The sequence below is a fragment of the Ctenocephalides felis genome, unplaced genomic scaffold (genome assembly GCF_003426905.1).
Source record: "Ctenocephalides felis isolate EL2017-DRISC unplaced genomic scaffold, ASM342690v1 CF-g0.4_SCAFFOLD_03572, whole genome shotgun sequence".
NCBI lineage: Eukaryota > Metazoa > Arthropoda > Insecta > Siphonaptera > Pulicidae > Ctenocephalides > Ctenocephalides felis.
This window is the reverse complement of record NW_020539726.1, coordinates 36,065,216-36,092,450: the sequence shown is the minus strand read 5'-3', so window position 1 is coordinate 36,092,450 and position 27,235 is coordinate 36,065,216. Positions and strand designations below refer to the sequence as shown.

Below are 27,235 nucleotides of genomic sequence, written 5' to 3'. Positions count from 1 at the left end.
TTACATAACCCCACCATAACATTAGTCTATTTTACGGCAGAATCAGCCCTTAAATGTGGATAATAAAATTTAATAATATTTTAACATCCGGATCTGCATCTTCAACAAAATATTTGACCGTAGCAAATCTATTTTACATAACCCCACACTTAAAATTCGACATAACAAACATTAACTAAAAATAATAAAACTTAATAAAAACTTAATAAAAATTCCTACTACCTGGCAAAAAACAAAAGATCAATCATTCCCCGAAGTTGTACTTGTTTTTGTACTTTGCAGTCCTTTGTACAAATCCAGCGCCGATTTCCTCAATTTAACAGTAAGGCTCCGGATCTCTTTATCTTCGGCGACGATATTTTTAATAATTTCTCCGGCAAATTTCTGGTGTTTCTGGTCGACCACCCATCTTAAAAATAATTCTCTCCATAGTACTATACTTACTGGTGCCACCGATGGCCAAATTATGTGCGAATTGGGCTCGTAAACCGGGTTCAGATATTTAACTATGATGTCTGGTCTGTTTAAATAAGACCAGAGACTTGTTGTCCTTGTGAATAGCTTGAAGGATTGTCTTTCTTTTTCGCAATCGCCGAGGAAAGTACCTGAAAGGGTAATAGAAATTGGGTAAAGTTGAATACTGATATTGTCTATGTGATTTGTCCACGAAATTAATACTTTTTACGCATTTTTAGTAAACGAGCTTAAAGAAGTTTTACTTCAAAAATTTTAGATTGTAAGTTTTATGGCATGTGGGGTATAGTTTGAAAGGTCTTGACGAGTAGAAAACGATTTTTATGAAAAAAATGATCATATTACGTAATATTTCATTGCGAGAAATATGAGAATGTTAAAGTTTATCGATTTTTTTTTAAGAATGTGCGGTGTTAAATTTTTGTAGTGATTATTGAAATTAACTAGGTCACTTCTCCACAAAATACAGTCTTTCAATAAATTTGTAGTAAACGAGCTTAAAGAAGTTTTACTTCAAAAATTTTAGATTGTATTTTTTTGGCATGCTGGGGATCGTTTGAAAGATCTTTTTGAATAGAAACCAAATACTGAAATTAACTATGTGATTTTTCCACAAAATATACACTTTTAATGAATTTGTAGAAAATGAGCTTACAAAAGTTTTACTTCAAAAAATTTAAATGTCTTTTTTTGGCATGTAGGGTATCGTTTGGAAGGCTTTCTTGAATAGAATCAAAATATTGAAAGTAACAAAGTGGTTTGTTCACAAAATATACACTTTTAATAAAGTTTTAGTAAAGGAGCTTACAGAAGTTTTACTTAAAAAAATTTAAATAATGTTTTTTGGCATGTAGAGTATCGTTTAAAAGATCTCTTTGAATAGAATCCAAATACTAAAATTAGCTATGATGTTTGTCCACAAAATATACACTTTTTACGCATTTTTAGTAAACGAGCTTCAAGAAGTTTTACTTCAAAAATTTCAGATCGTTTCTTTTATCGCTTGCGCGGTATCGTTGAAAAGGTCTCGACGAGTAGAAAACAATTTTCACAGAAAAAAACATTATATTGTGATAAAAACATGATATACATAACCCTATTTTATTGAAAAAAAATGAAAGAAATGAAAAAATTTATTGATTTTTTTTAAATAAGTGAGATATAAGACTTTTATAGCGAATACATAAATTAACTCTGTGATTTGTACACTAAATATTCACTTTTTTACAAATGTATAGAAAACGAGCTTAAAGAAGTTTCACTTCAAAATTTTCAGATTGTAAGTTTTATAGCATGTGGGGTATCGTTTGAAAGGTCTCGACGAGTAGAAAACGATTTTCGCTAAAAAAAACTTATTGTATAAAAAAAGTTATGATATTAAAATTTATTGATTGATGTTAAAATTATATTGTAATAAAAACATATACATAACCATTCTATTTTATTGAAAAATATATTAGATTATTAAAATTTATGGATTTTTTTTAATATGTGAGGTGTAAATAGCAAATACTACAACGAATTGCACACTTTTACGCATTTTTATTAAATGAGCTTAAAGAAGTTTTACTTCAAAAACTTCAGATCGTTTCTTTTATCGCTTGTGGGGTATCGTTTGAAAGGTCTCGACGAGTAGAAAACGATTTTCAAAAAAAAACATTATAATAAAAAGTTAAAATGTTAAAATTTATCGTTATTTTTTAAAATAAGGTGTAAAACTTTTGAGAAAACAACAAAAGAACAATTATCTATATATACACACATACACACATACTTTTTCTAAATTTGGTCTCATCCGATTCAAAATAACTCGATAAAAATATTATTTATTATCACTTACCATACTGGCTAAAATAACTCTGCTCAAACAGCTCAATCAAGTAATCGATTGTAAATTCAAAGCTCAAACTGAACTGTTTGTGTATTTGGTGAACACAATCTAAAAACAGCAAAAACGTGGCATTGTTTTGTTTATTTCTACCCATCTTGACTGTTACTGTAACAAGAAAACCTGTGCCTGGTTGTAAAAGGGTAACCGGCTTGAACCCATTCTCTTTCTATGAGAGCTTGGAGACTAAAAAAGAAAAATAAACAATTTATTAACTTTTTTTTTATTTTATATATATATTTATTTTATTTTTTACTAGATGACCCGACAGACGTTGTTCTGTGCCCAAGTCTACAATTTTTTAATATAATATACTTAAATAATATTTACCGTTTACCTAAAAATAATAAATGTTTCACTCTTCACGCCAAAATGCATATACATTTATAATATGAGCGATTTTAAATGTAGAACTGCTTTAAACAATGACATGTCGTTTTTTGCAATTTTTTCCATTTCCCACATACCAGTACTTTATAATCACATATATCTTAGAAAATTTCCTTAACAAACTTCAGAAAGATTTATCAAAATCCGAATAATCGTTTAGGAGGAGTACTTTATATAATAGCAATAAAGCTCAAATTGATTCTACGTTTTAGTTAAAAAACGTTTGTATGTGAAAGAGAAAAGGGTTGTTTCTAGGGTTTTCCCGGCAATTATTTCTTTTTGGGCGCCGTAAGAGCCATCCTTGGACTTCAACAAACATTTTAAAAAAAGAATTGGCCAAATCGGTCCAGGCGTTGTTGAGTTATGCGCTTATCAACACTTTTCGCGATACATTTTTATATATAAGATTAACTTTTTTTATATTAATCTTTTTTTATTTTCCATTAAATATTTTTTTAATTTTGGATTAAAAATTCAAAAAATGGCCCAGGCTAAGCACAGTCAAAGCGCCACTCTGGTACAAAAGTTTTCGCAAGTGCGTTTAGACTGTTTACGTACTGGAGCGATTTTCCAATTTTGTGAGAAAACTATTGAAAAATGTGAAAATGACGCCAAGCCAAGCACAGTATAAGTGAAAATGTCGCACAGAATTATTTGCAAATTGATTTATACATCATTATACATAAAACTAGTGTTTGTGGTTTGTATGCAAATTGGATATATAAATGTATATATTGATTTATACATCATTATATATGGTCTAGTGTTTGTGGTTTGTATGTAAATCTAATATATAAATGTATAGATTAATTTATACATCATTATATATGGTAAGTCTATGTAGTTTGTATGTAAATCTCATATATAAATGTATATATTGATTTATACACATTTATATATGGCCTAGTCTATGTGGTTTGTATGCAAGAGTCATATATAAATATATATATTGATTTTATACATCATTATATATGGCCTAGTCTACGTGGTTTGTATGTAAATCTCATATATAAATGTATATATTGATTTATACATCATTATATATGGCCTAGTGTTTGGGGTTTGTATGGAAATCTCATATATAAATGTATATATTGATTTATACACATTTATATATGGCCTAGTCTATGTGGTTTGTATGTAAATTTCATATATAAATGTATATATTGATTTATACATCATTATATATGGCCTAGTGTATGTGGTTTGTATGTAAATTTCATATATAAATGTATATATTGATTTATACACATTTATATATGGTAAGTCTACGTGGTTTGTATCTAAATCTCATATATAAATGTTTATATTATATTATATATGGCCTAATGTTTGGGGTTTGTATGTAAATCTTATATATAAATGTATATATCGATTTATACATCATTATATACGGTCTAGTGTTCGTGGTTTGTATGTAAATCTCATATATAAATGTATATATTGATTTATACATCATTATATACAGTCTAGTGTTCGTGGTTTGTATGGAAATGTCATATATAAATGTATATATTGATTTATACACATTTATATATGGCCTAGTCTATGTGGTTTGTATCCAAATCTCATATATAAATGTTTATATTATATTATATATGGCCTAATGTTTGGGGTTTGTATGTAAATCTTATATATAAATGTATATATTGATTTATACATCATTATATATGGCCTAGTCTATGTGGTTTGTATGGAAATGTCATATATAAATGTATATATTGATTTATACACCATTATATATGGCGTAGTGTTTGGGGATTGTATGTAAATCTCATATATAAATGTATATATCGATATATACATCATTATACATAGTCTAGTCTATGTGGTTTGTATGTAAATCTCATATATAAATGTATATATTACATATATATATATATATATTTTAGTGATTGCTTTTGAGGATAAAAATTTATTACACCTTTTTTATTTTCCATAAAATATTTTTGTAATTTTGGATTGAAAATTCAAATTAATTCAAAAAATTACCCAGGCTAAGAGCAGTCTAAGCGCCACTCTGGTGCAAATGTTCACCCAAGTGCGTTTAGACTGTTTATGTTTTTTCCAATTTGGTGAGAAAACTATTGAAAAATGTGAAAATGCCGCCAAGCTAAGCACAGTATAAGTGAAAATGTCGCACGGAATTATTTGCAAATGCGTTTAGACTGTGACTATACGGGAGTACTTTTTGCAATTTTGTGTAAATTAGGCAAATATTTTTTTTTTAAATTGAATTCGAAATGAAATGACGATTGTTAATGTTCTGGAAATAAATTGATGCAAATGATTTACATTTGATTTGCTCAGATATATAGTAACAAGATAGCAAAAATAATGAAGTTACAGTATTTGTGTAATAATATATTTGAAATTTGTAATAATATATTTCATTACGGTGCGGGAAGTTCAAGCAATTTGCCTTAAGGCACGATGCCATACACCACTAGTTTAATTATGATTTTATGACAATCATTGTCTACTTACCCCCTGACGGTTCGACAATCAGGATTCAAAATGATTTGTGTTAAACTAGTGACCAGTAATGTGGAGTCCATCCCTTTGGTGCCGTGTACCAGGACCGGACAACCTTCTAATTCCAAACATTGGGCTACTAAACACGACACAGATAATGTGCTAAGGACATGTCCTAACCAGCCTGAGGATTCTAATCGGGATATCCATTTATCGGAACTGCATCCGGTGTCATTACAAGCTAAAAATATAACAAATATTTTATGTTATTGAACGAGTAACAAACATAGATTTAGAACACGAGGTACGTCTTAAACGTAGAATTATAAAAGGAACTCTACTAACGAGTAAATTATAATTGGATTTGAAAATTGAAAAAGGGGCTCTACTGACAAGCAAATAAGAATTTGGTTTGGGAAAAGGGACTCTACTGACAAGCAAATTAAAATTTGAATTTGGGAAAAGAGACTCTACTGACGAGCAAAATAAAAATTAATTAACTTCCCGTAGGGTAAGTTATAGTAATCGCAAAAAAATCGAAAATGAAAATTTTTATAAATCTTTACGTTTCAGAAGTTTCTGAATATTTTGGCATACCATAGAAAAAATGGATGTATGTGTGTGTGTGCGGATACAAATTTTCGTCGACGATTTCAGGAACACGGATGAAGCAATTTGGATAATTCAAAAAACATTCGATTCATATTGATAAGGAGACGTGCTAATTAGTTTTTGCCGGAGGCAGGTCTAGCAGTTCCGAAGATATGGGGCAAAAAGTGCCAAAAACGGTACCTCGACTTGAATTTGAATTATTCAAATTTGAATAATTCAAAAAACATTTTACTTGTATTGACAAGATAAAGAATTTATAAAATTTTCATAAAGGTAGGTCTAGCGGATTCGGAGATATGGAGGAAAAAGTAAAACAATAAGCCATTTGGCGGTCAAAAATGATCATTAGACATATGCACATCAAATTATCAGATATTTTATAGAGATTTTAACAATAAGTATGAATTTTGTTTATATTCCTATGGGTTCCGTACCAATGTTTATCCGTTAGACAGCGACGCGGCGCTTACGCGCTTTATATTTTGTCTCTATGCAGTTAAAGCAGTACGATTGCTTTGAAAAAAAGTTCAGATCTTCCAAAATATGTGAAAATAAAGAAAACATTTAAAAAAAAAAAATTTTTTTTTTTTAAATATTTTTTTCAAAAAAAGTAATTTTTTGTCCAATTTATAGTTTCTCAAAAATCTTATTTTTTCGAAGTAAAATTTTTTCAAAAATGTTAATCGTTTTTAAAAAAAATTATAATATTTGGTACGGGAAGTTCCAGCAATTTGCCTTAAGACACGATGCCTTAATTGCCTTAAGACAGAATTCCACTTACAGCTAGTTTTATAAAAGGACTCTACTGATGAGCAAACTATAATTGGATTTGGAAAAAAGAACTCTACTGACGAGCATGGATTCGAGAAAAGAAACTCTACTGACTAGCAAGTTAGAACTGCATTTGAAAAAAGGAACTCTATACAAAAATATAGAAAACAAAATTATTTAGGATTTTAGACATAATTTATTTTTAGAAGGCTATGTTAGGACAGTCTATGATATGCCAGGAAGTTCCATGATATTCTAGAACAGTTTATGACTAATATTTAAATAATATTAAAATTTAACTTATGACGATTATTTAAATAATAAATTAACAAAATTATATCCAATTTAATTAATTCATTATCACTATCGAGTATATTGAGTACTTTTCACCAAAAACAAACTTATGAGTAAGAAAGACCAAAAACTCATAAAAGATCATATTGCATTATTATAATAAACTTTCTCAAATATTTAAAAATTAAATATCTCAAATATTTAAAAAAAATAATTTTTCTACACTAATTTGAGATCGGATACTTTGTTGAGATAAATAATAAGTTACTATAATTGTTGAGTATTGTTATTTAAAACTATGTGATGCTTCTATAGTATTTTCAAACTTCTAAACGTTTTCGAAAAATAATATTTTATAATTGTAATAGGAAGCAAAAATATTTAGTAATTATCATAATTATTATGTATAAAGTTAGAAAAAATAACAATTACGCAGGGGTAGTCTGTATGATATAAAATATTTTGGCGCAAATGTCACTTAAAAAACTGTCACATTTTTACATAAGATGAAACAAACATCATTATCTATCAGTCCAATTCTATTTATTGTAACACGATATGAAGCCCGTTGGACAAATTGAAAACTGTCCCGACAACTTACAAAACCTTTAACATTTTTCGCAATACCACATTATACATTAATCTGTAACAATCATCTTACCTTCAACTAACTTAGTAAGAGACTCCAGCAACCCATGAGAAACTTTATCCAAAGGCCTATGTAGTTTCTTCCATTGCGTATAATGCTGATCGGGTTCACTGCCTCCGCCTTTGCTTTTGCAATGGCTCAAAAGATTCGTAGATCTCGTATCGATTATGTATCCTCTTTTATCAAAAAACAGAATCGAATTTAGAATTAATTCGTCTTGTCTACATCTTCTTAGGTTTGAACCCACTAGTGGTTGGGAACTTCTAAGTAACACAGCCTGGGGGAAAAAGATACATACATACATACATACATATATATATATATATATATATATATATATATTATATATATATATATATGATATGAATATTATCTTACCCCATTTTCATGTTTATAACTAAAAACAGGAAACCGTCCACCGTCTCTGAACAAAGCAGACGCAATCAGGACTTCATCACTAACTCGTCTAGGTACAACAACTATCGATCCATAAGTTGGACAAATTGAAAAATCTTTATTTACAAAACTCAGTCGCCAATCGTCACTCGACAGCACTTTTGCATATTCAGTTTCAGGCCTAAAAAAAAATAAAAACAAATAATTAAAACTCATACAATTAAATTTACCTTACTATAGATGTTTACCTAAAAAGTGTGTACCCGTCTTCTAATATATTATACATAGGGCGATAAAAAAATGGATAAGACTGCGGGATGTCATCTAAAAAATGTATTTTGTCTATAGTAGTATATATAGCGTTGAATTCAGGCGTTGTGGCTATTTCGAGTTGTATTATTCTAAAGTCTTTGCACTTGATAATTATGGTTCCGCCTCTGTGTACGTTGTTCACCATGTTCAGTTTCTTGTCCACATGGTCGATGCATTTATGAAGAATCTGGAAGGAAGGATATGGATTATATAAAATTTTGTAGTGTTTAATAAAGTTGCCTTAAAAGTTAGATGATAACATGGAGGTTTGCTTGAAAATTTTGTATGTTGTCTAAAAATGTTGTGTGTCTTTATATAAGAAATTTTGTTGTCTGAAAATCTTGTCCAAAATCTAGTTGTCTGAATAATCTTGTCCGAAAATCTAGTTGTCTGAATAATCTAGTCTGAAAATCTTTTGTTGTCTGAAAGTCTTGTCTGTAAATCTTGCCTAAAAATCTTGTCCGAAAATCTAGTCTAAAAATCTAGTCTGAAATTCCTGTCTGAAAATCTTGTCTGAAAATCTTGCCTGAAAATCTAGTATAAAAATGTTGCCTGAAAATGTTGCCTGAAAATTTTGTCCGCACGTTGACTAGGTATTTCGTCCGCTCGTTGTCTAAAAATCTTGTTCGTTCGTTGTCCAAAAAAAATTTTGCCTGTTTGTTTCCTAAAAACATCTTGCCCGTTCGTTGTCCAAAAAAAATCTTGTTCGTTTATCGTCCGAAAATCTTGTCTGTTTGTTGTGTGAAAATCTTGTACGTTTGTTATCCAAAAAATCTTGTTTGTTGTATAAAAATCTATTTCATTTGTTTAAAATTTTTATTTGTTTGCTGTCTAAAAAAAAAACCTTGTCCGTTCGTTGTCCAAAAATCTTGTTTGCTTCTTGTCCGAAAATCTTGTTCATTTGTTGTCCAAAAAATCCTGTTCGTTCCTTGTCCAAAAATCTTGTTTATTTGTTATCCAAAAATCTTGCCCGTTTGCTGTCTGAAAATCTCGTCCGCTCGTTGTCTAAAAATCTATTTGTTTGTTATCCAAAAACCTTTTTCGTTTCTTGTCTGATAACGTTCTGAAATGTCTGAAAAAACTCCGAAATGTCTGAAAACGTTCTGAAATGTCCGAAAACATCCTGGAATGTCCGAAAACATCCTGGAATGTCCGAAAACATCCTGGAATGTCCGAAAACATCCTGGAATGTCCGAAAACATCCTGGAATGTCCGAAAACATCCTGGAATGTCCGAAAACATCCTGGAATGTCCGAAAACATCCTGGAATGTCCGAAAACATCCTGGAATGTCCGAAAACATCCTGGAATGTCCGAAAACATCCTGGAATGTCCGAAAACATCCTGGAATGTCCGAAAACATCCTGGAATGTCCGAAAACATCCTGGAATGTCCGAAAACATCCTGGATGTCGAAAACATCCTGGAATGTCCGAAAACATCCTCGGATGTCCGAAAACATCCTGGGAATGTCCGAAAACATCCTGGAATGTCCGAAAACTATGGAATGTCCGAAAACATCCTGGAATGTCCGAAAACATCCTGGAATGTCCGAAAACATCCTGGAATGTCCGAAAACATCCTGGAATGTCCGAAAACATCCTGGAATGTCCGAAAACATCCTGGAATGTTTGAAAAAAATATTTTGAATCGTCTGAAAAAGTTCTGTAATGCCTAAAAAAGTTCCGAGAAGTCTAAAAACGTTCCGAGAAGTCTAAAAACGTTCCGAGAAGTCTAAAAACGTTCCGAAAAGTCTAAAAACGTTCCGAAAAGTCTAAAAAGGTTCCGAAAAGTCTAAAAACGTTCCGAAGAGTCTAAAAACGTTCCGAAGAGTCTAAAAACGTTCCGAGAAGTCTAAAAACGTTCCGAAAAGTCTAAAAACGTTCCGAAAAGTCAAAAAGGTTCCGAAAAGTCTAAAAAACGTTCCGAAGAGTCTAAAAACGTTCCGAAAAGTCTAAAAACGTTCCGAAAGTCTAAAAACGTTCGAAAAGTCTAAAAACGTTCCGAGAAGTCTAAAAACGTTCCGAAAAGTCTAAAAACGTTCCGAAAAGTCTAAAAAACGTTCCGAAAAGTCTAAAAAAACGTTCCGAAAAGTCTAAAAAACGTTCCGAAAAGTCTAAAAAGGTTCCGAAAAGTCTAAAAAACGTTCCGAAGAGTCTAAAAACGTTCCGAAAAGTCTAAAAACGTTCCGAAAAGTCTAAAAACGTTCCGAAAAGTCTAAAAACGTTCCGAAAAGTCTAAAAACGTTCCGAAAAGTCTAAAAACGTTCCGAAAAGTCTAAAAACGTTCCGAAAAGTCTAAAAACGTTCCGAAAAGTCTAAAAACGTTCCGAAAAGTCTAAAAACGTTCCGAAAAGTCTAAAAACGTTCCGAAAAGTCTAAAAACGTTCCGAAAAGTCTAAAAACATTCCGAAAAGTCTAAAAACTTTCCGAAAAGGCTCAAAACGTTCCGAAAAGACTCAAAACGTTCCGAAAAGACTCAAAACGTTCCGAAAAGACTCAAAACGTTCCGAAAAGACTCAAAACGTTCCGAAAAGACTCAAAACGTTCCGAAAAGACTCAAAACGTTCCGAAAAGACTCAAAACGTTCCGAAAAGACTCAAAACGTTCCGAAAAGACTCAAAACGTTCCGAAAAGACTCAAAACGATCTGAAAAGTCAAAAAACGTTTCGAAAAGTCTGAAAACGTTCCGAAAAGTCTGAAAAAATATTTTGGATTGTATGAAAATGCTCTGGAACGTCTAAAAACGTTCTGGATTTTCTGAAAACGTACTGTAAAGTCTGGAAAAATATTTTGGAGTGTATGAAAACGTTCTGGAATGTCTAAAAATGTTCAGAAAAGTCTGAAAAAAAATATTTTGGAATATCTGAAAACCTTCTGCAATGTCTGAAAACGTTCTGCAATATCTGAAAAAGTTCTGAAAAGTCTGAAAAAAATATTTTGGAGTGTATGAAAACGTTCTGAATGTTCTTCAACGTCTGAAAATATTTTGGAGTGTATGAAAATATTTTGAAATGTCTGAAAATGTTTTAAATTGTCTGAAAATGTTCTGAAATGCCTGAAAATTTTATAAATAGCTTAGAAATTTTATAAGTAGCCCAAAAATCTTATAGATAGTCCAAAAATGTTGCAAGCAGTCTAAAAATATTGTCGATTGTCCAAAAACATTGTCAAATGTCTAAATATTTGGTCAATTGTCCAAAAATATTGTCGAATGTCTAAAAATGTTGTCGATCGACCAAAAATATTGTCGAATGCCTAAAAATGTTGTCGATTGTCCAAAAATATTGTCGATTGTATGAAGATGTCATCTGAACATATTGTAAATTGTCTGTACATGTTATCGATTGTCTAAAAATGTTGTAAGTAGTCTATATATTGTCAACAGTCTAAAAACATTGTAAGCAGCCAAATAATTTTGTTGACGAAATGTATGAAAATGTTGTAAATTCTCTGAACATTTTGTAAGCTACCCGAGCATCATGTAAATTACCTGAGTCGATAGTCTGTACATTTTGTCAATTATCGGTACATGATATCGATTATCTAAAAAATGTTATGGATTGTGCAACTACATATGCCTCATTAATTATTCCTATATTCTTATATTCTAAATGATTCCTTTACCCCTATTTCATTTATTACCCATAATTCCTCAGCTCCTTCTTGTCTCGAGCTCAAAATAATATGATGACCCGTAATACAGAGCGTTCCATTAAATTTCGTACAGAAAGGACTATGCAAAATCACACCATCTAATTTCGGTATTGATATAAACTCAGCAAATTCCATTTCTCGAACTCTAAAAACTTCTTTAGAACACTTGCGATAAAATATTTGTTTATAATCTCCATAAAGTGGGCGGTTTCACAAATTAATGATAAAAATCCGACTACATAACCTCAAAAGAGATAAAAGATTAGAAGGGTAAAAGTGGGAAAGATTTGAAATTGGAGGGTAAAGGATACTGGGTGTGTTTTGGGAGTATATTGGTGGTTGAATTAAAATTAAAATTAGTTAATTTGTCAACGTCAAAATTTAGGAAAAGAATTGACATCACATATGTCATACTAAAGCAACTACCTGTGGATTATGAGTTGTCAAAATGGCGTGAAAGATGGCAGAACTGTTTAATTTAAAAACATTTATATATAAATTATTTAAAAATACAGAAAAAATTTAAAAATTGCATAAAAATTAACAATTTATCTTTACTGATAATCAATGCTTAAAAATGCTCATTGAAATTAACTAAAATTAAAAGAATTTATATAACATATGTCAAAGAAGCAACTAGCTGTCATAAGTTTTCAAAATGGCGACAAAGATGGCGTCAATGTTTAACTTAAAAATAATTATATAAAAATTATTTAAATAAAATGCATAAAAATCGCAATTTATCATTACTAATAATTAATGCTAAAAATGCTTATTGCAATTAATTAAATTTAAAGGAATTTATATAACATATGTCAAAGAAGCAACTAGCCATAGATAAATAAGCAACTAGCTGTCATACGTTTTTAAAATGGCGCCAAAGATGTCGTCACCGGTTAATTTAAAGACATTTATTTCAAAATATTTAAAAAAAAATGAATAAAAAATCGTGATTTGTCTTTACTCATAATCAATGGTCAAAAATGCTTGTTGCTATTAATTAAAATTAAAAGAATTCACATTACGTATGTCAAACAAGTAACTAGCTGTCATAAGTTTTCACAATGGCGCCAAAGATGTCGTCACCGGTTAATGTTTTTTAAATTTATTTCAAAATATTTAAAAAAAATGGATAAAAAATCGTGATTTATCTTTACTAATAATCAATGCTGAAAAATGCTAAGTGCTATTAATTAAAATTAAAAGAATTTACATTACATATGTCAAACAAGCAACTAGATGTCATAAGCTTTCAAAATGGCGCCAAAAACTTAAAAACATTTATTTAAAAATTATTTTAAAAAAATTGAATGAAAAAATGGCAATGAATGTTTACTATTAACCTTTACTAATAATCAATGCAAACAATGCTACTTGCAATTAATTAAATTTAAAAGAATTTACATCACATATGCAAGCAACTATATGTGTTACTGTTTAATTTAAAAATATTTATTTAAAAATTAATTAAAAAATTGCATAAAAAATCGTAATTTATCTTTAAAATCAATGCTTATTGCAATTAATTAAATTTAAAATGTAATTTAAATTTAAATTCATCATGTATGAGGATAATATGTACTCAAAATGGTGTTAAAGATGACGTAAATATTTAACTTAAAAACATTTATTTAAAAATTATTTTTAAAAAATTGAATGAAAAAATCGCAATAAATCTGTACTAATAATCTTTTCTAATAATCAATGCAAAAAATGCTAATTGCAATTAATTAAATTTAAAAGAATTCATATCACATATATGTCATGCAAGCAACTATCTGTGTCCCTGTTTATTTTCAAAATATTTATTTAAAAACTAATTAAAAAAATTGCATCAAAAACTGATAATTTATCTTCAAATAATCAATGCTAATTGCAATTAATTAAATTTAAAATATAATTTAAATTTAAATTCGTCATGTATGAGGATTATGAGTATTCAAAATAGCGCCAAAGATGGCGTCTCTGTTTAATTTAAAACCATTTTAATTTTATTTATAAATTTGCATCGTAATTTATCTTTTATTAATCACTTCAAAAAAATGTTAATTGCAAGTAATTAAATCTAATATCAGTATTAGTCATTAATTTTCTACATATGTTTATTTAACCTCAAAACGTCAGTTCACTTTGCACATTGTGCAAGCATATCGTGCTTTCAAAGGTAAGGCACACAATTTTTTTTTTTTAACAAAAAAATAATTAAGTATTTTACTACTAATTATTGTTTTAATTTAATATTATTTTGTGTCTATTTTTTCCGGTTTTGATACATAACCTATATGTTAATTGAGCCGCCCAAATGTTAAATTTTATTCGTAGGAGTATTTTACATAAATTTTTTATATGTTTTGCATAATTTTTGCATAAAATGTCTGCCAGTCTAAAATGCCGGCTGTGTGTGTGTTATTATGTGTTATTGTATGATGTAATAATAAGATAAAAATATAAAGGCTCTCTCACATGTGTTTTTTTTAAGACATGGGTGTAGCCGGGTTTTGTCACTGCTGAAATCTTTTTTAAAACTAAAGTGGTGTAAAAAATTTTCTTTTTTTGAGCTTCTGAAAATTTTACACTTTTAAATTACGTTTTTTGAAAGTTATGAAATTAATTAAAAAATTTGAACATTCAAAACAACAAATTTTGAACATTTTTGAACTCAGAAAAAAAATGAATTTGTTTGAAAATTTGAAAATATTTGAAAACTTTGTATATTGAGGATAAAAGAAAATAAATGCGTTTCTGGTAAATTATGCAAATTATTGAAAATTTTGAATATTTTTGAAGCCAGAAAAAAAAATTTTTTTTTGAAAATTTTGAATGTTTTGAAAACATTCGAACTATTTGTATATTGAAGAAAATATAAAAAATGCATTTTTTGTAAGTTATGAAATTTATTGAAAATTTTAACATTTTTGAACTCAGAAAAAAAAGATGTTTAGATAATAAAATAGACATTAAAAAATAGATAGTTTGAAAATTTTAAATATTTTGAAAACATTTGAAAAATTTGTATCTTCAAAAAAAAAAAAGAAAAAGATGCATTTTTGGAACAAATAATGAAAATTTTAAACATCTGATATTTTCTGAAACAATCCTGATATTTTTTGTCGAAAAATGATATTTATTAAACTTCTATTTCAAAAATATTGTTAATTTGATAAAAATGAAATTTCTTGAAATTTTTGTTGACCATTCATATCGATTGATCCAAACTGTCGAAAATATTTGATTTTCAAACGCTAAATGGCATTTTTCAAAAAAAAATCTGGATCTCCGAAACAGCTGCACCTGCCTTCCCAAAAACTTAATAAATTTTTCATTACGTCAATACAAATAAAATGTTTTTTGAATCATTCAAATCGAATATCCATTCTCTCAAAACTCGATTTCTATTTTCTGCACTTTTTGCTTCGTATCTTCGTAACGGCTGGACCTGCCTTTGCCAAAAACTAAACGGCACGTCTCCTTATAAATAGGAATCGAATGTTTTTTGAACCAATCAAATCGTCGACCCACACACACACACACACACCTTCATTTTTCTGAGGTATGCCAGAATGTTCAGAAATCTTTGAAACGTGAAGATATGCAAAAATTTTCGATTTTTTGACGATTGCTATAATTTACCCTATGGGAGGTTAACAAAATAGATATAGCTATTTTATTATTATTCGACTGAAAGTGATTTTTCGAATAGTATCAATGCCAAAAATATAGATTCCTAAAACTATTACTAGCAAAGTATCGATTCTAGCCGTAAGCACTCACCATCGATTGTAAAGTATTTTAAATAATATTATTTGAAAACTTAATTAAGGAAAAGGATACAAATAGATTAAAACAACTAAACATTCAAAGCATGAAGTATGGATTTTAAAAGTACAGTAAATAAAGTTTTGTAACGACACTTTTAGAGTGACTTCTTAGACTCAAAGTGACCGATACTTCAAAAGTTGAGATATCTTTAAAAGTTTATCTAGCCTGGAATATCGATTACTAAATATTTAAATTAAATTAAGTAACGATTTTACTAGGTATTCGACAGTTTTTTTTCCAAAACTCAATATCAATATAATCGATACTTTTTTTGGCCAGATCGATACCAGAAGTATCGATTCCTAATGTAGAGGTGCTAGTAAAAGTATCGAGTTCAAGTATCGATTCCAGAAGTACTCATTGATAGCAAACTTACTTAATACTCGATACTATCCGTCTAACTTTTGCCATATGAATATAAAATCAGTTGATCCTCCTACATGTTTTGAATAATAACAATTTGGAAAGCCTGATATAATTTATTTATGAATTAAAATATTAGTTTTTGTGTTGAGATATAAAAATATCGTCCAGTGTAAAATACGCATTTACAATTTGAATATAAATTCGTATCGAATTAACACCGGACACACACACACATATACATATATATAAACATATATATATACATATATACATATACATATACATATATACAATGTATCATATTCATACAACTCGAGTTATATCAAGAGCGCGTTCATTGTTATTTTATTACTCAATGATTCCACACATATGATAATTTAAATCAAACATAAGTGTAATATAAATAATATAAATAATATAAAGTGTTTAAGTGTGTTGGATTGCATAAAAGTGGTACGGACAACATTAATTAAATAAATATCAATTATAAATTATGATCAAATTTAAAATCGGTTCAGTAGTTTGGGAGTCCATTTGGGACAAACAAACTTTAAATATTTTTAACTTTCCTTAGGGTAGTTATAGTAATGGGCCGAAAATCTAAAATGAAAATTTTTGCATATCTCGACGTTTTGAAGGTTTCTGAACATTTTTAAACGGCATACCTCAGAAACTAAATGAATGTGTGTGCGTGTTTTGTATGTCCGCATTTTTTCGTCCACGTTTTCGGGCGCACGGATCAACCGATTTGAATGGTTTAAAAAACATTCGATTTCTATTGATAGGGAGATGTGCTGATTAGTTTTTAGCAAAGGCATATCCAGCCGTTACGGAAATTCGGAGCAAGGAGAGCAAAAAATACAAATCGAGTTTTTGAGAGAACGGAGTATCGCATTTGAATGATAAAACTAAAAAACATTCAATTAGTAATGATTGGGAGAAGAGGTGATTAGTTTTTGGCGAAGGCAGGGCCTGCCATAGTGAAATAAGCGTCCGATTTGAATAATCTAAGAAACTTTCTGCTTGTTTCAACAAAATAATTGCTTTTGGGAAAAAATTGTTTCTAATTTTTTTTCAAAAAATATTTTTGTAATTTTGGACTGAAAATTCAAAAAATTTTCCAGGCTAAGCACAGTCTAAGCGCCACTCTGGTACAAATGTTTACCCAAGTGCGTTTAGACTGCTCCTGTCCAGGAGCACTTTTGCAATTTTGTGAAAACTATTGAAAAATGTAAAAATGCCGCCCTTGCAAAGCACAGTCTAAGTGAAAGTGTCGCACAGAATTATTTGCAAATGCGTTTAGACTATGACTAAACGGGAGCACTTTTTCAATTTTGTGTAAATTTGGCAACTATTTTTTTTGAAATTGAATTCGAAATGAAATGAAATGAAATGAAATGACGATTGTTAATGTTCTAGAGATAAATTGATTTATGATTTACATTTGATTTGCTCAGATAAATCAAGATAGCAAAAATAATGAAATTACAGTATTTGTATAATAGTATATTTGAAAACGTTTAAAATTTCTCGAATATTTCATTACGGTATGGGATGTTCCAGAAATTTACCTTAAGGCATGATGCCATACACCACTAGTTTTATTATTCACATAAACTTTAATTACTTTAACTACTAACTCGAAACTACAGTTCACAATACGCTTTAAAATAAAACCAACTTTCCTTTCTCAAACAATTCTTTCACCTAATAATTCTTTTCCAAAATTTTTTTAGACCATGTACGCCAACAATAGTTCAGGCGATGCCAAAGAAAATATTACCATCGTAGATCTCCGGTCAGACACGATATCAGTGCCGACTGATGCCATGAGACAAGCCATGTTAACGGCCGAAGTCGGCGACGATGTATACGGAGAGGATCCGACAGTGAAAATTTTGGAAAAAAAGTCTGCCGAATTGCTGGGAATGGAAGCTGCACTGTTCACGCCTAGTGGGACTATGGCTAATTTAATAGCAAGTATAAAAATAAAAGAAATATAAAAGACATATTAAATATTATAAACGTACTAGCAAACCCGACGAACTACGTTTCGCCACCAGATGGTTTCGTGAGAAAGATGAAGAAATTTTTTGTTTGTTTTATATTTGAAAAGGAAAAATGTGATTTTATTATACAACAGTAATGAATTTATTTCGATTACAAAAATGAAGTATTTTTTAGTTGAACTTCTCTAAGTGAATGAAAGTGAATCCGCAAATTATCCGTTTCATTGAAGTGCTCTTTGGTAAACCACATTTTTTGTTTTTTGGTCTAACGTCGTTAACACAAACAAAGCGGATGGTTTACCAACTCGTGAACAGGCAACGTATAACTGCCCATGTGAAAAACAATGGATTTTCTAAATAATCTATTTGAAATTTATCCCGCAAACACTAAGCGATTGGCCTTGCGACTTGTTATTGCGAACGCAAGGCAAACTGGAAATTGCAAACGTTCGAAGTCAAACGGAAGACCAGTCGGAATCATTGGTATGTCACCAAATTGCCAGCAATTTTTGATTGAATGGTGAAATTCAGTGCGTGTACATCATTATTCTTTGCGGCAAGAATTGCTCGTTGACTTAACCAAGCATAATTCTGATAATTCTCACTAATGTCATTACTCGAATTTTCAATTACGGTGCAAGAAGTTCCAGCAATTTGCATTGAAGCACGTTGCCATGCACCACTAATTTTCTTAGCTATAAACCTTGCGGAGTCCGAGACCTTTCCAACGAATGCAAAATTGTCGAAATCGGCTCGTGCGTTCTGGAGTTATTTCGTAAGGAAGGAAAACCCGACTTATTTTTATATATATGTATATATATATATATATATATATATATATATATATATATATATATTATGATATTGAAATCTTGTTTTCAGTTCTGGTGCACTGTAAAAGACGTGGCTCCGAATTGATTTGTGGAGACTTGGCACATACGTTTTTGTACGAACAAGGTAATAACTAGTTGTAAGTATCCCATCATGGGACATTCTTGCAACTTTTCGGACAATCTATAACTTTTTCCGGACGATCTACAACTTTCGCGGACAATCTACAATTTTTCCGGTCCACCTACAACTTTTCCACATTTACAAATTTTGCTGACGACCTAAAACTCTTCTGAGCAATCTCTACAACTCGGACAATCAATACTAAAAATTGTCGTTTTTCGTACAATCTACAATTTGACTGGTCCACCTATAACTTTTCCAGATCTTCTACAACTTTTCCGGACAATCTACAATTTTTCCTACAAAAACCTTTTTAGTACTATTATTTTGTGCCTTAAAGCATTCTATTCTTACTTTTATCTTTATTCTTGTTATTCCTTATCCTTATCCTCTTTCTATCTTGCCATCAGAGAATAAAATAAATATAAAACTAGCAAACTAAAGTTCTAGTAACTTATGAAAAATTGCAGCAATACACTATAAATCAAACCAAACATAATAGTGAAAAAAATTTTGAAATCCCCCAATAATTAACCGAGTTATAGCTGTTTTTAATTTTAAGCAACAGCGCGCGTCGTGATTGGTGGCATCAGGCGACAGTGATAACAGCGATTTGCCTTTAAACGCATAATTAAACGCTATAGAATTGAAATTATCACAATGTTCGATATTGGTTAGAAATTAAACAAATGTTTTAGGTTAAAATAATAATATACAACTTTTCCGGATGATATACATTTTTTAGTCATATTGCAACATTTTCGAAACCTTGCTGGAGGTTGCTATAGAAGTTTCACTTCAAAAGGCCATTTTTTAGATTTGGAGCAACCATAGTTAAATAAATGTGTATGATGTCCATTGACACTGATTATTAGGTAATTAAAAAAGTAAAGTAAATTTCATGATAACTGATCACATTTTTCGTAACGCTCTTGTGATTTTTCTCATTAAGGTGGTCCTTAATATGGATGTTGTCAAATTTCCTTGCTCCCAGGTGCTTAAATACTTCGAAATTGATAAAAAAAAATCTCTAAAAGTTTTAGCTCTTAATATTAACTTTAGCATAGTTCGCACCCCAACCAAAGTTTCTTGGTTTTTCTTCCTAAGTAAATACTTATTTTATAAAATATCAAACATTTGTTGTAATTATTATATTTATGATCAAAATAAGCAAATGTTATTCTCAAAACAATGTTATTCTCAAAATTTTAATCCACGTGCCGCTAAGTTATGAAACAAATGCAATTTTACCCATGTTCTGTCAATAAGAAACTTTGGTTGGAGTGCGGACTGTCTTAAATTTAAAATTAAGAGCTAAAACCTTCAGAGATTGTTTTTCTATCAATTTGGAAGCATTTGAGACACTGGGAACAAAGAAATTTCAAAAGCATCCATATTAAGGACCGCCCTAATATATATGCACAAAAATGCATTCATTCATTCATTAATTTATTAATTACTTCTGCATAGTTAATTATTATATTATAATAATATAATTTAATTCATTTTTAATATAAGTTAATTCATTCTTAAATTTATTTTTAAGAACATATTTTGAATTTTTAAAATCGGTTCAAAATTGTAGGCTCAAAATTACACTTTTTTGCTAATTTAAAAACACGGCTTGGCTGATCATGGTGCAAATTTGATAAACTCAAGTCCTCATCGAGTTACTTAAAATGGCTTTTAAACTTTTGAAATCGGTCCAGCCGTTTTTGAGAAAATGTCGACGAAATGCCATAAACCTACTCATACTCACACATGAATACTTTTTCCAAATTTGGTCTCATTCGATTCAAAATGGTTCAAAACGTCGAGGAAACGTAAAATGGAGCAAATTGGATTTTCTGGCAAAAACAAATTTGCTTCTAAAAGTTAATTAAAATTGTTAACTTTGTTCGTCCCTAAAAACACTCTTAATCTCTAATTACTCGTTTATTGCCTCTAATGACACTCTCTACAATATTTTTTTCTATATGTCACTATTCGTCTCTTACAATATATGATCTACTCAGCCACATTCTGTTGTTATTCTATCCATATGTCATGCTATTTACGTAAACTTGAAAAACAATTAAATAATATATTCTTAAACAAGTACATTCAGGTATTGTAAACTAAAAACAGTGCACAAAACCAAACAAAAAACATCAAAAAGTAACACTTTTTTAAAATATTGACAATGTGGCTGGTTACTATAGACCTTACACTACATAGACTGCTAATCCTCATATCTTGGTCATTTTATAAAGTGTCAAAAGACAGAAGAACACTGTGACGCCACTGAGTGAACGAGCGTTGCCGACAATCGTAGAACACTTCCGATCGATAAAATGTCACTGGCCACATGTTTTATTTTAATATAACAATCACAAATAATATGAATTCGGAAACAAAAGTCGATATACTGGATATCTTCTCTATGCGACACTCTTACACATAGGTCGTCAAGTAAAAGAAATTAACCGATGTCAAAAATACATAATATAAAAGGACTCTACTAACGAGCAAACCGAGTCTTTTCCAAATTCTTTGATATTTTTGTCAGTATCTCGACTGTCTTTCTAAACAGATCTCTTAATCTCTACACAATTTTTATCAAAATTTCGACCAGTTTTTATTTCAAAAGGACTCTACTAACGAACAAACTGAATTTTATAACACAGCAGTCATAGACATTACACTACATGAACTGCTAGACGAGCACAAAGAGGACTATGACGTCACTGAGCGAACGAGTGTTGCCGACTATCGTGGACCACTCCCGATTCATCAAATGCCATATGCCGGTTACACATCTTTCAGCCCTCTACTTTAAAATAGTTTTGAAGGTGTACCTTTTTACTGACTAATTATTCTATTACAGGTGGTGCAGCTTATCTAGCCGGTGTCCAAATCTGCACAATTCCCAACAAACCTGATGGCACATTCTGTCTGAAGCAAATGCGACGGAAAGTGAGATCCACGGACTACCATGAACCTATAACTAGTTTGGTCATTGTTGAAAACACACATAACATGTGTGGTGGAAAGGTAATAAATTACAGGCCAACTTTTGTCTGCATTAGATTCGACTTCATTCGTCTTATACGACTTAACCGTATCTCCAACTTTAATCATCAAAATTAATTGGCTTAACCGAATCAATCGATTTCATTCGGCTTAAGTTTATATTACTATTTCTATTTTCCAGGTATTACCTTTACCCTGGCTCGATGAATTAGTACAAATAACCAAAGAATTGGATATAAAACTGCACGCAGACGGCGCCAGATTATTTAATGCATCCGAATATTTGGGCATTCCGCCTTCGCGCCTGGTACAAGGATTTTCTTCGGCTTGTTTCTGTCTATCTAAAGGTCTTAGTGCTCCTGCAGGATCTGTACTTGTGGGAGATGCCGAATTTATAAAAGAGTAAGTTGATAAAGAAAAGAGTGCGCGTAAGGATCACACGCGATTGAAGTAAAACTTATTTGCAATTATATTGTAGCAAATTTAAGTTGAGTAAAAATAAATACATCATATAAAAATTTTGAATAAGGTTTATTAGTAATATGATAACACTCGTAAAGCACACATTTAATAGTGTCGACGACCATTATACACATTTATATAACGATAAATTATAAACTATATATTTATGATTGAATTAAAAATATGTATAATATTTACAAACAATAATGTAATCAAAGTCGTACTTGAAATACGACATGATCGTTTTAAAGTAATTGCTGATTAATAAATTCTATAATATTCATTCACACAGTGGATTGTGTTAAACAACGCCTAAACAAATATTGTTTTTGCAAATTAACTCATCCTGTAACAATTGTGTTTGAAAAACTTCATGTAATTAAAATTAACATACATTCGTTGAATGCTTGTATTTTTTTACTTTTTCGCTGGCGATATAATCTCATTCTTTGAACAGCTGTAATATGCGTCTTGCCTAACAAATTGAAGCCATACTTTTATATTTGTTTTGTTTATCAAGCCCTGCACATAGCTTGATCTATGAATCATTTGCTTTTTTATGTGAACGTTAATGCAATGATCATCATCAATATTACGAGGTAATAAATTAACCATATTATTAATGTCAACAGGCACATTTATAATTTGGCCAAACATTGCAAATTGTCCATTTGCATGTCGCAATCGTCTAATTTGCATGAAACACAACCTAGGTGAAATTAACCTTTCAGATAAAGTATCTAGTTTAGGTAGATAATTTGGTATAGGTGGAAATGCAAACCCGTTAAACTTACACAAAGTGGGAATTTTACCCGAATTTAATATCTTTCGACAAGTTTGACATCCAACCTGATTATTTGAATCAATATTCAAAAAACATTATTAAGAATTTGTTTTTGAGCATCATTTGATATTTCTAAGTCACTTTGAAGCCAAAGTCGATCACACACAAAACATACATAGCCAAAGCTATGTACATTTCTTACGCGGCGCAGATTTTTTTCCTTAGTTTCATTATTTATTTGCGGTCATTTCATTTCATTATTTATAAGGGACGGGATAAGATATTCTTTCGATCCTGACATTTTTATTAACTCACGAATTATACTGCTAACCCATGTCGCGCCTAAAGAAGTTTTACTTCAAAAAATGTTTAGAGACTACGAGCTAAATACAAAACTCAAGTAAAAGTCGACACATTTTGTTTTGGTTTTGACATATGATTTGACATTTGATGTATTTTTTTTGTTTTGCTCGCAGACTAGATCGAATAATTGCGATAGCTGCGCTTACTAGCGTCGTAGTCTTCAACTTCACGTTGGCGTTTTCGTTGCATTTGTACGGATTTACACCCGTGTCGCGCCTAAAGAAGTTTTTACACCCATGTCGCGCCTAAAGAAGTTTTACTTCAAAAAAAATATCTCGGGGGGTTGATTTCTTGAAATACCTTCTTCATCCAGTTGCAATTTGATATATCCTATGTATGTGAGAGACAGACAGACAATGGAGTAATATTGTCAATATGCTATTTGTTATTGTGTTTCAAACGATTTTTTAGCTATTATGTAGAAGCAGTGAATGTAAATTAAATTGAAATATGAATAATTGATTTATTCTAGAGCTAGGCGTATGAGAAAGGCCCTAGGAGGAGGTATGCGCCAAATAGGCATTTTAGCAGCAGCAGGATTGGTGGCTTTGGATCAGGTCGTGCCTACTTTGAAGATTGATCATGCAAATGCCAGATTAGTAGCTGAAGGTAATAATACATACTGTTTTAAAAATTCAGAATGAAAATTTTTGCATGAATTTATGTTCTAAAGGTTTCTGAAGATTTAGAAAAACCTGTAGAATTTATGTTAAAAGATTATGTGAATAATAATACAACCGTTTATGCAGAAGGACAAAAAGAGACTGACTAATTATATATTCTTTAACTAATCACTTGCATTACAAATATTATTAACAATCAGATATTGACACAAAACAAAAGAGAAACATATATACATAAACATAGAGTAGGCATAGAGCGTTTAGTATCAAACTTCAACAGTGTGTGTTTAAATTTGTATGTATGTGCGGATACAATCTTCCATTGACGATTTCTAAAGCACGGATGAAGCGATTTAAATGAATCAAAAACTATTTGATTCCAATTGATAAGAAGACGTGCTGATTAGTTTTTAGCGAAGGTAGGTCCAGTCGTTTTGGAGACAAGGAGCAAAAAGTGCCAGAAATCGTAATTCAGTTTTTGAGAGAACAAAGCGTCTGATTTGAATATTTCAAAACACATTTTATTTGTATTGATAAAATGAAGAAGTATATAAAGTTTTGGGAAGGTAAGCCTGGAGGTTTCGGAGCAGTAGAGAAAAAAATTGGAAAAGTTGCCATTTGGTGATCAAATTAATATATTCGTATATTGGACTAGAAATTATTATTGATGATTGTTTCAAATATAGATAGAATTTCTGGTTGACAGGTAAACAAGTAGACAAGTAGACATGTAAGAATATGCAAAAACTCTTAAAATTTTTACATTTGCTCGCCAATAGAATCCCTGTTCTTTTTAACATTTTTATTTTTTTGTCAGAAGAGTACTTTTAAAAAAAAATAATTTGCTCGTCAGTATAGTCCCTTTTTACCACTTTTATTTGCTCGTCAGTAGAGTCCCTTTTTACCACTTTCATTTGCTCGTCAGTAGAGTCCCTTTTCTTTTAAACATTTTTATTTGCTTGTCAGTATAGTCGTTTCTTAAACATTTTTCCTTTGTCTTCAGTATATATTTGTCTTTTTTATGACTTAAATATTTTTTTTAATTTTATTTGTTCATCGGTAAAGTCCCTTTTAATAATGCACGTCAGTAAAGTTTCTTTTTATATTTTAACGATTTTGGTTATGTAATTTGCTCGCCAGTACTGTTTTTTCTGCAACATTTTTGTGAGTAGAGTCCCTTCAAACACATTTTCATTCGCTTGTCAGTAGATTCCTTTTTTTAACTTTTCTATATGCTTGTCAGTAAAGTCGCTTATCTAATTTTCAAATATTTTTGTCAAATTCAATTTGCTCATCAGTATAGTTCTTCCTTAAACATTTTAATTTGGTTGTCAGTAGAGTCCCTTTTCTTTTAAACATTTCTATTTGCTCGTTTCTTTTTTATTATTCAATTTTATATAAAATAAATTTTATTAATACTTCCTTTTTTTAGTCAGTAGAGTCCCTTTTTCTAACTTTTTCAATATCTCTGTCAAGTTTAATTTGCTCTGTAGTAGATTTCTTTTTTAAACATTTTTATTTGGTCGTCAGTAGAGTCCCTTTTTTATATTTTAAATATTTTGGTTAAGGATAATTTGCTCTTCAGTTGGAGTCTGAACATTTGCATTTGCTCGTCAGTAGAGTCTGTTTTTTTTACTTTTCAAATATTTATTCCCAGCCTAATTTGCTTCTCAGTATATATAATATAATCTCTTTCGAAATATTTTTATTTGCTTATCAGTAGAGTCCCTTTTTGAACATTTTCATTTTTTCGTCAGCAAAAAAATCGAAAATGAAAATTTGTATATATTTTTACGTTTTAAAGGTTTCTGAACATTTTACTGGCATAACTCAGAAACTAAATGGATGTGTGTGTGTGTGTATGCGGATGCAAATTTTCGTCAACGATTTCGAGAACACGGATCAACCGATTTGAATAATTCAAAAAAACATTCGATTCATATTGATGAGAAGACGTGCTGATTAGTTTTTTAGTTTTGAGAAATCTAAAACAAATTCAAAAATGTCGAAAAGTATACGGATTCTATTAAAATTTTTAAAATAATATAAAGTTATTAATCATTAGACAATTTTTAATAGGTTATTGATTATTTTCATTTCTTGAATATTTCAATACGGTACGGGAAGTTCCAGCAATTTGCTTTAAAGCACAATGCCATGCACCACTAGTTTGTATTATCCAAATTCAAATAAGCTTGTAAATAATATTTTTTAATGTTAATAGGGCAACTGTGAAAATGTTTATCTATTTGCTGTGCGATCAGGCGTATTTTACAAAAAAAACAAGTCCGGGGGGCATGTTCGATAACAGAATCGTCGATGATGCATCGTGTTTGCTTTGTTTATATGTGAAATACGCCCAAATGTGATCGCACAGCAAATAGATAGACGTATTGCCACATAAATTATATAAATTATTATTATTATTATCATTTATTATTTATTACAGCCATTTACAATCACAATTCCAACAATTTCGTTCGAGTAGACGTCGATAATTTGCACACAAACATTCTCCTGTTAGAAATTTGCGATAAAAACGGCGAAGAGCACGACAAATTCACGGCTTCCGATTTGGCACAACGTTTGGCTTTCGTCACAGAAGATGAAATCACGAATAAAATCACTGATGGTCAAGGTAAAGGGATAAAGGTGAGGGTCAGTGCCAGGGACTGGAAATTCGCCAGACTTGTCTTCTATCATCAAATCAGGGAAAGAGATGTGCAGCTCGCGATTAAGAAGATTCTTTACGTTCTGTCGGAATTTAACGAAAAATATGGTTAAAGGATATATGGATAAGTATTAGTGATGTAATGTGCCAATTGTAATAAAAATGAAACCTAAATATTATATGTTTTCACCAAAAAATCGCACCGATTTTCTATCATCAATTTTAAACGTGCAGTAGACCTTGTTTAACCCGAAAAT

General features: G+C 30.3%; 2 protein-coding genes across 2 annotated transcripts; one reads left to right on the top strand and one right to left on the bottom strand.

The window, feature by feature from the left end:
* Positions 1-240: 240 nt before the first annotated feature.
* On the bottom strand, positions 241-12,165 carry LOC113388435 (myotubularin-related protein 9-like). The gene is given in 8 exon segments (XM_026625812.1): positions 241-605; positions 2,315-2,456; positions 2,458-2,548; positions 5,240-5,468; positions 7,566-7,830; positions 7,932-8,130; positions 8,198-8,448; positions 11,904-12,165. Coding segments are annotated over 8 exon segments (1,689 nt in total). The 5' UTR covers positions 12,051-12,165.
* A 1,808-nt stretch (positions 12,166-13,973) lies between these two features.
* Positions 13,974-27,091, top strand: LOC113388434 (probable low-specificity L-threonine aldolase 2). Its single transcript, XM_026625811.1, has 7 exons — positions 13,974-14,079; positions 17,837-18,080; positions 18,992-19,066; positions 21,930-22,096; positions 22,257-22,477; positions 24,157-24,293; positions 26,757-27,091. The coding sequence occupies exons 2-7, from the start codon at positions 17,840-17,842 to the stop codon at positions 27,089-27,091; spliced, it is 1,176 nt and encodes a 391-aa protein (XP_026481596.1). The 5' UTR covers positions 13,974-14,079; positions 17,837-17,839.
* Positions 27,092-27,235: the final 144 nt, after the last annotated feature.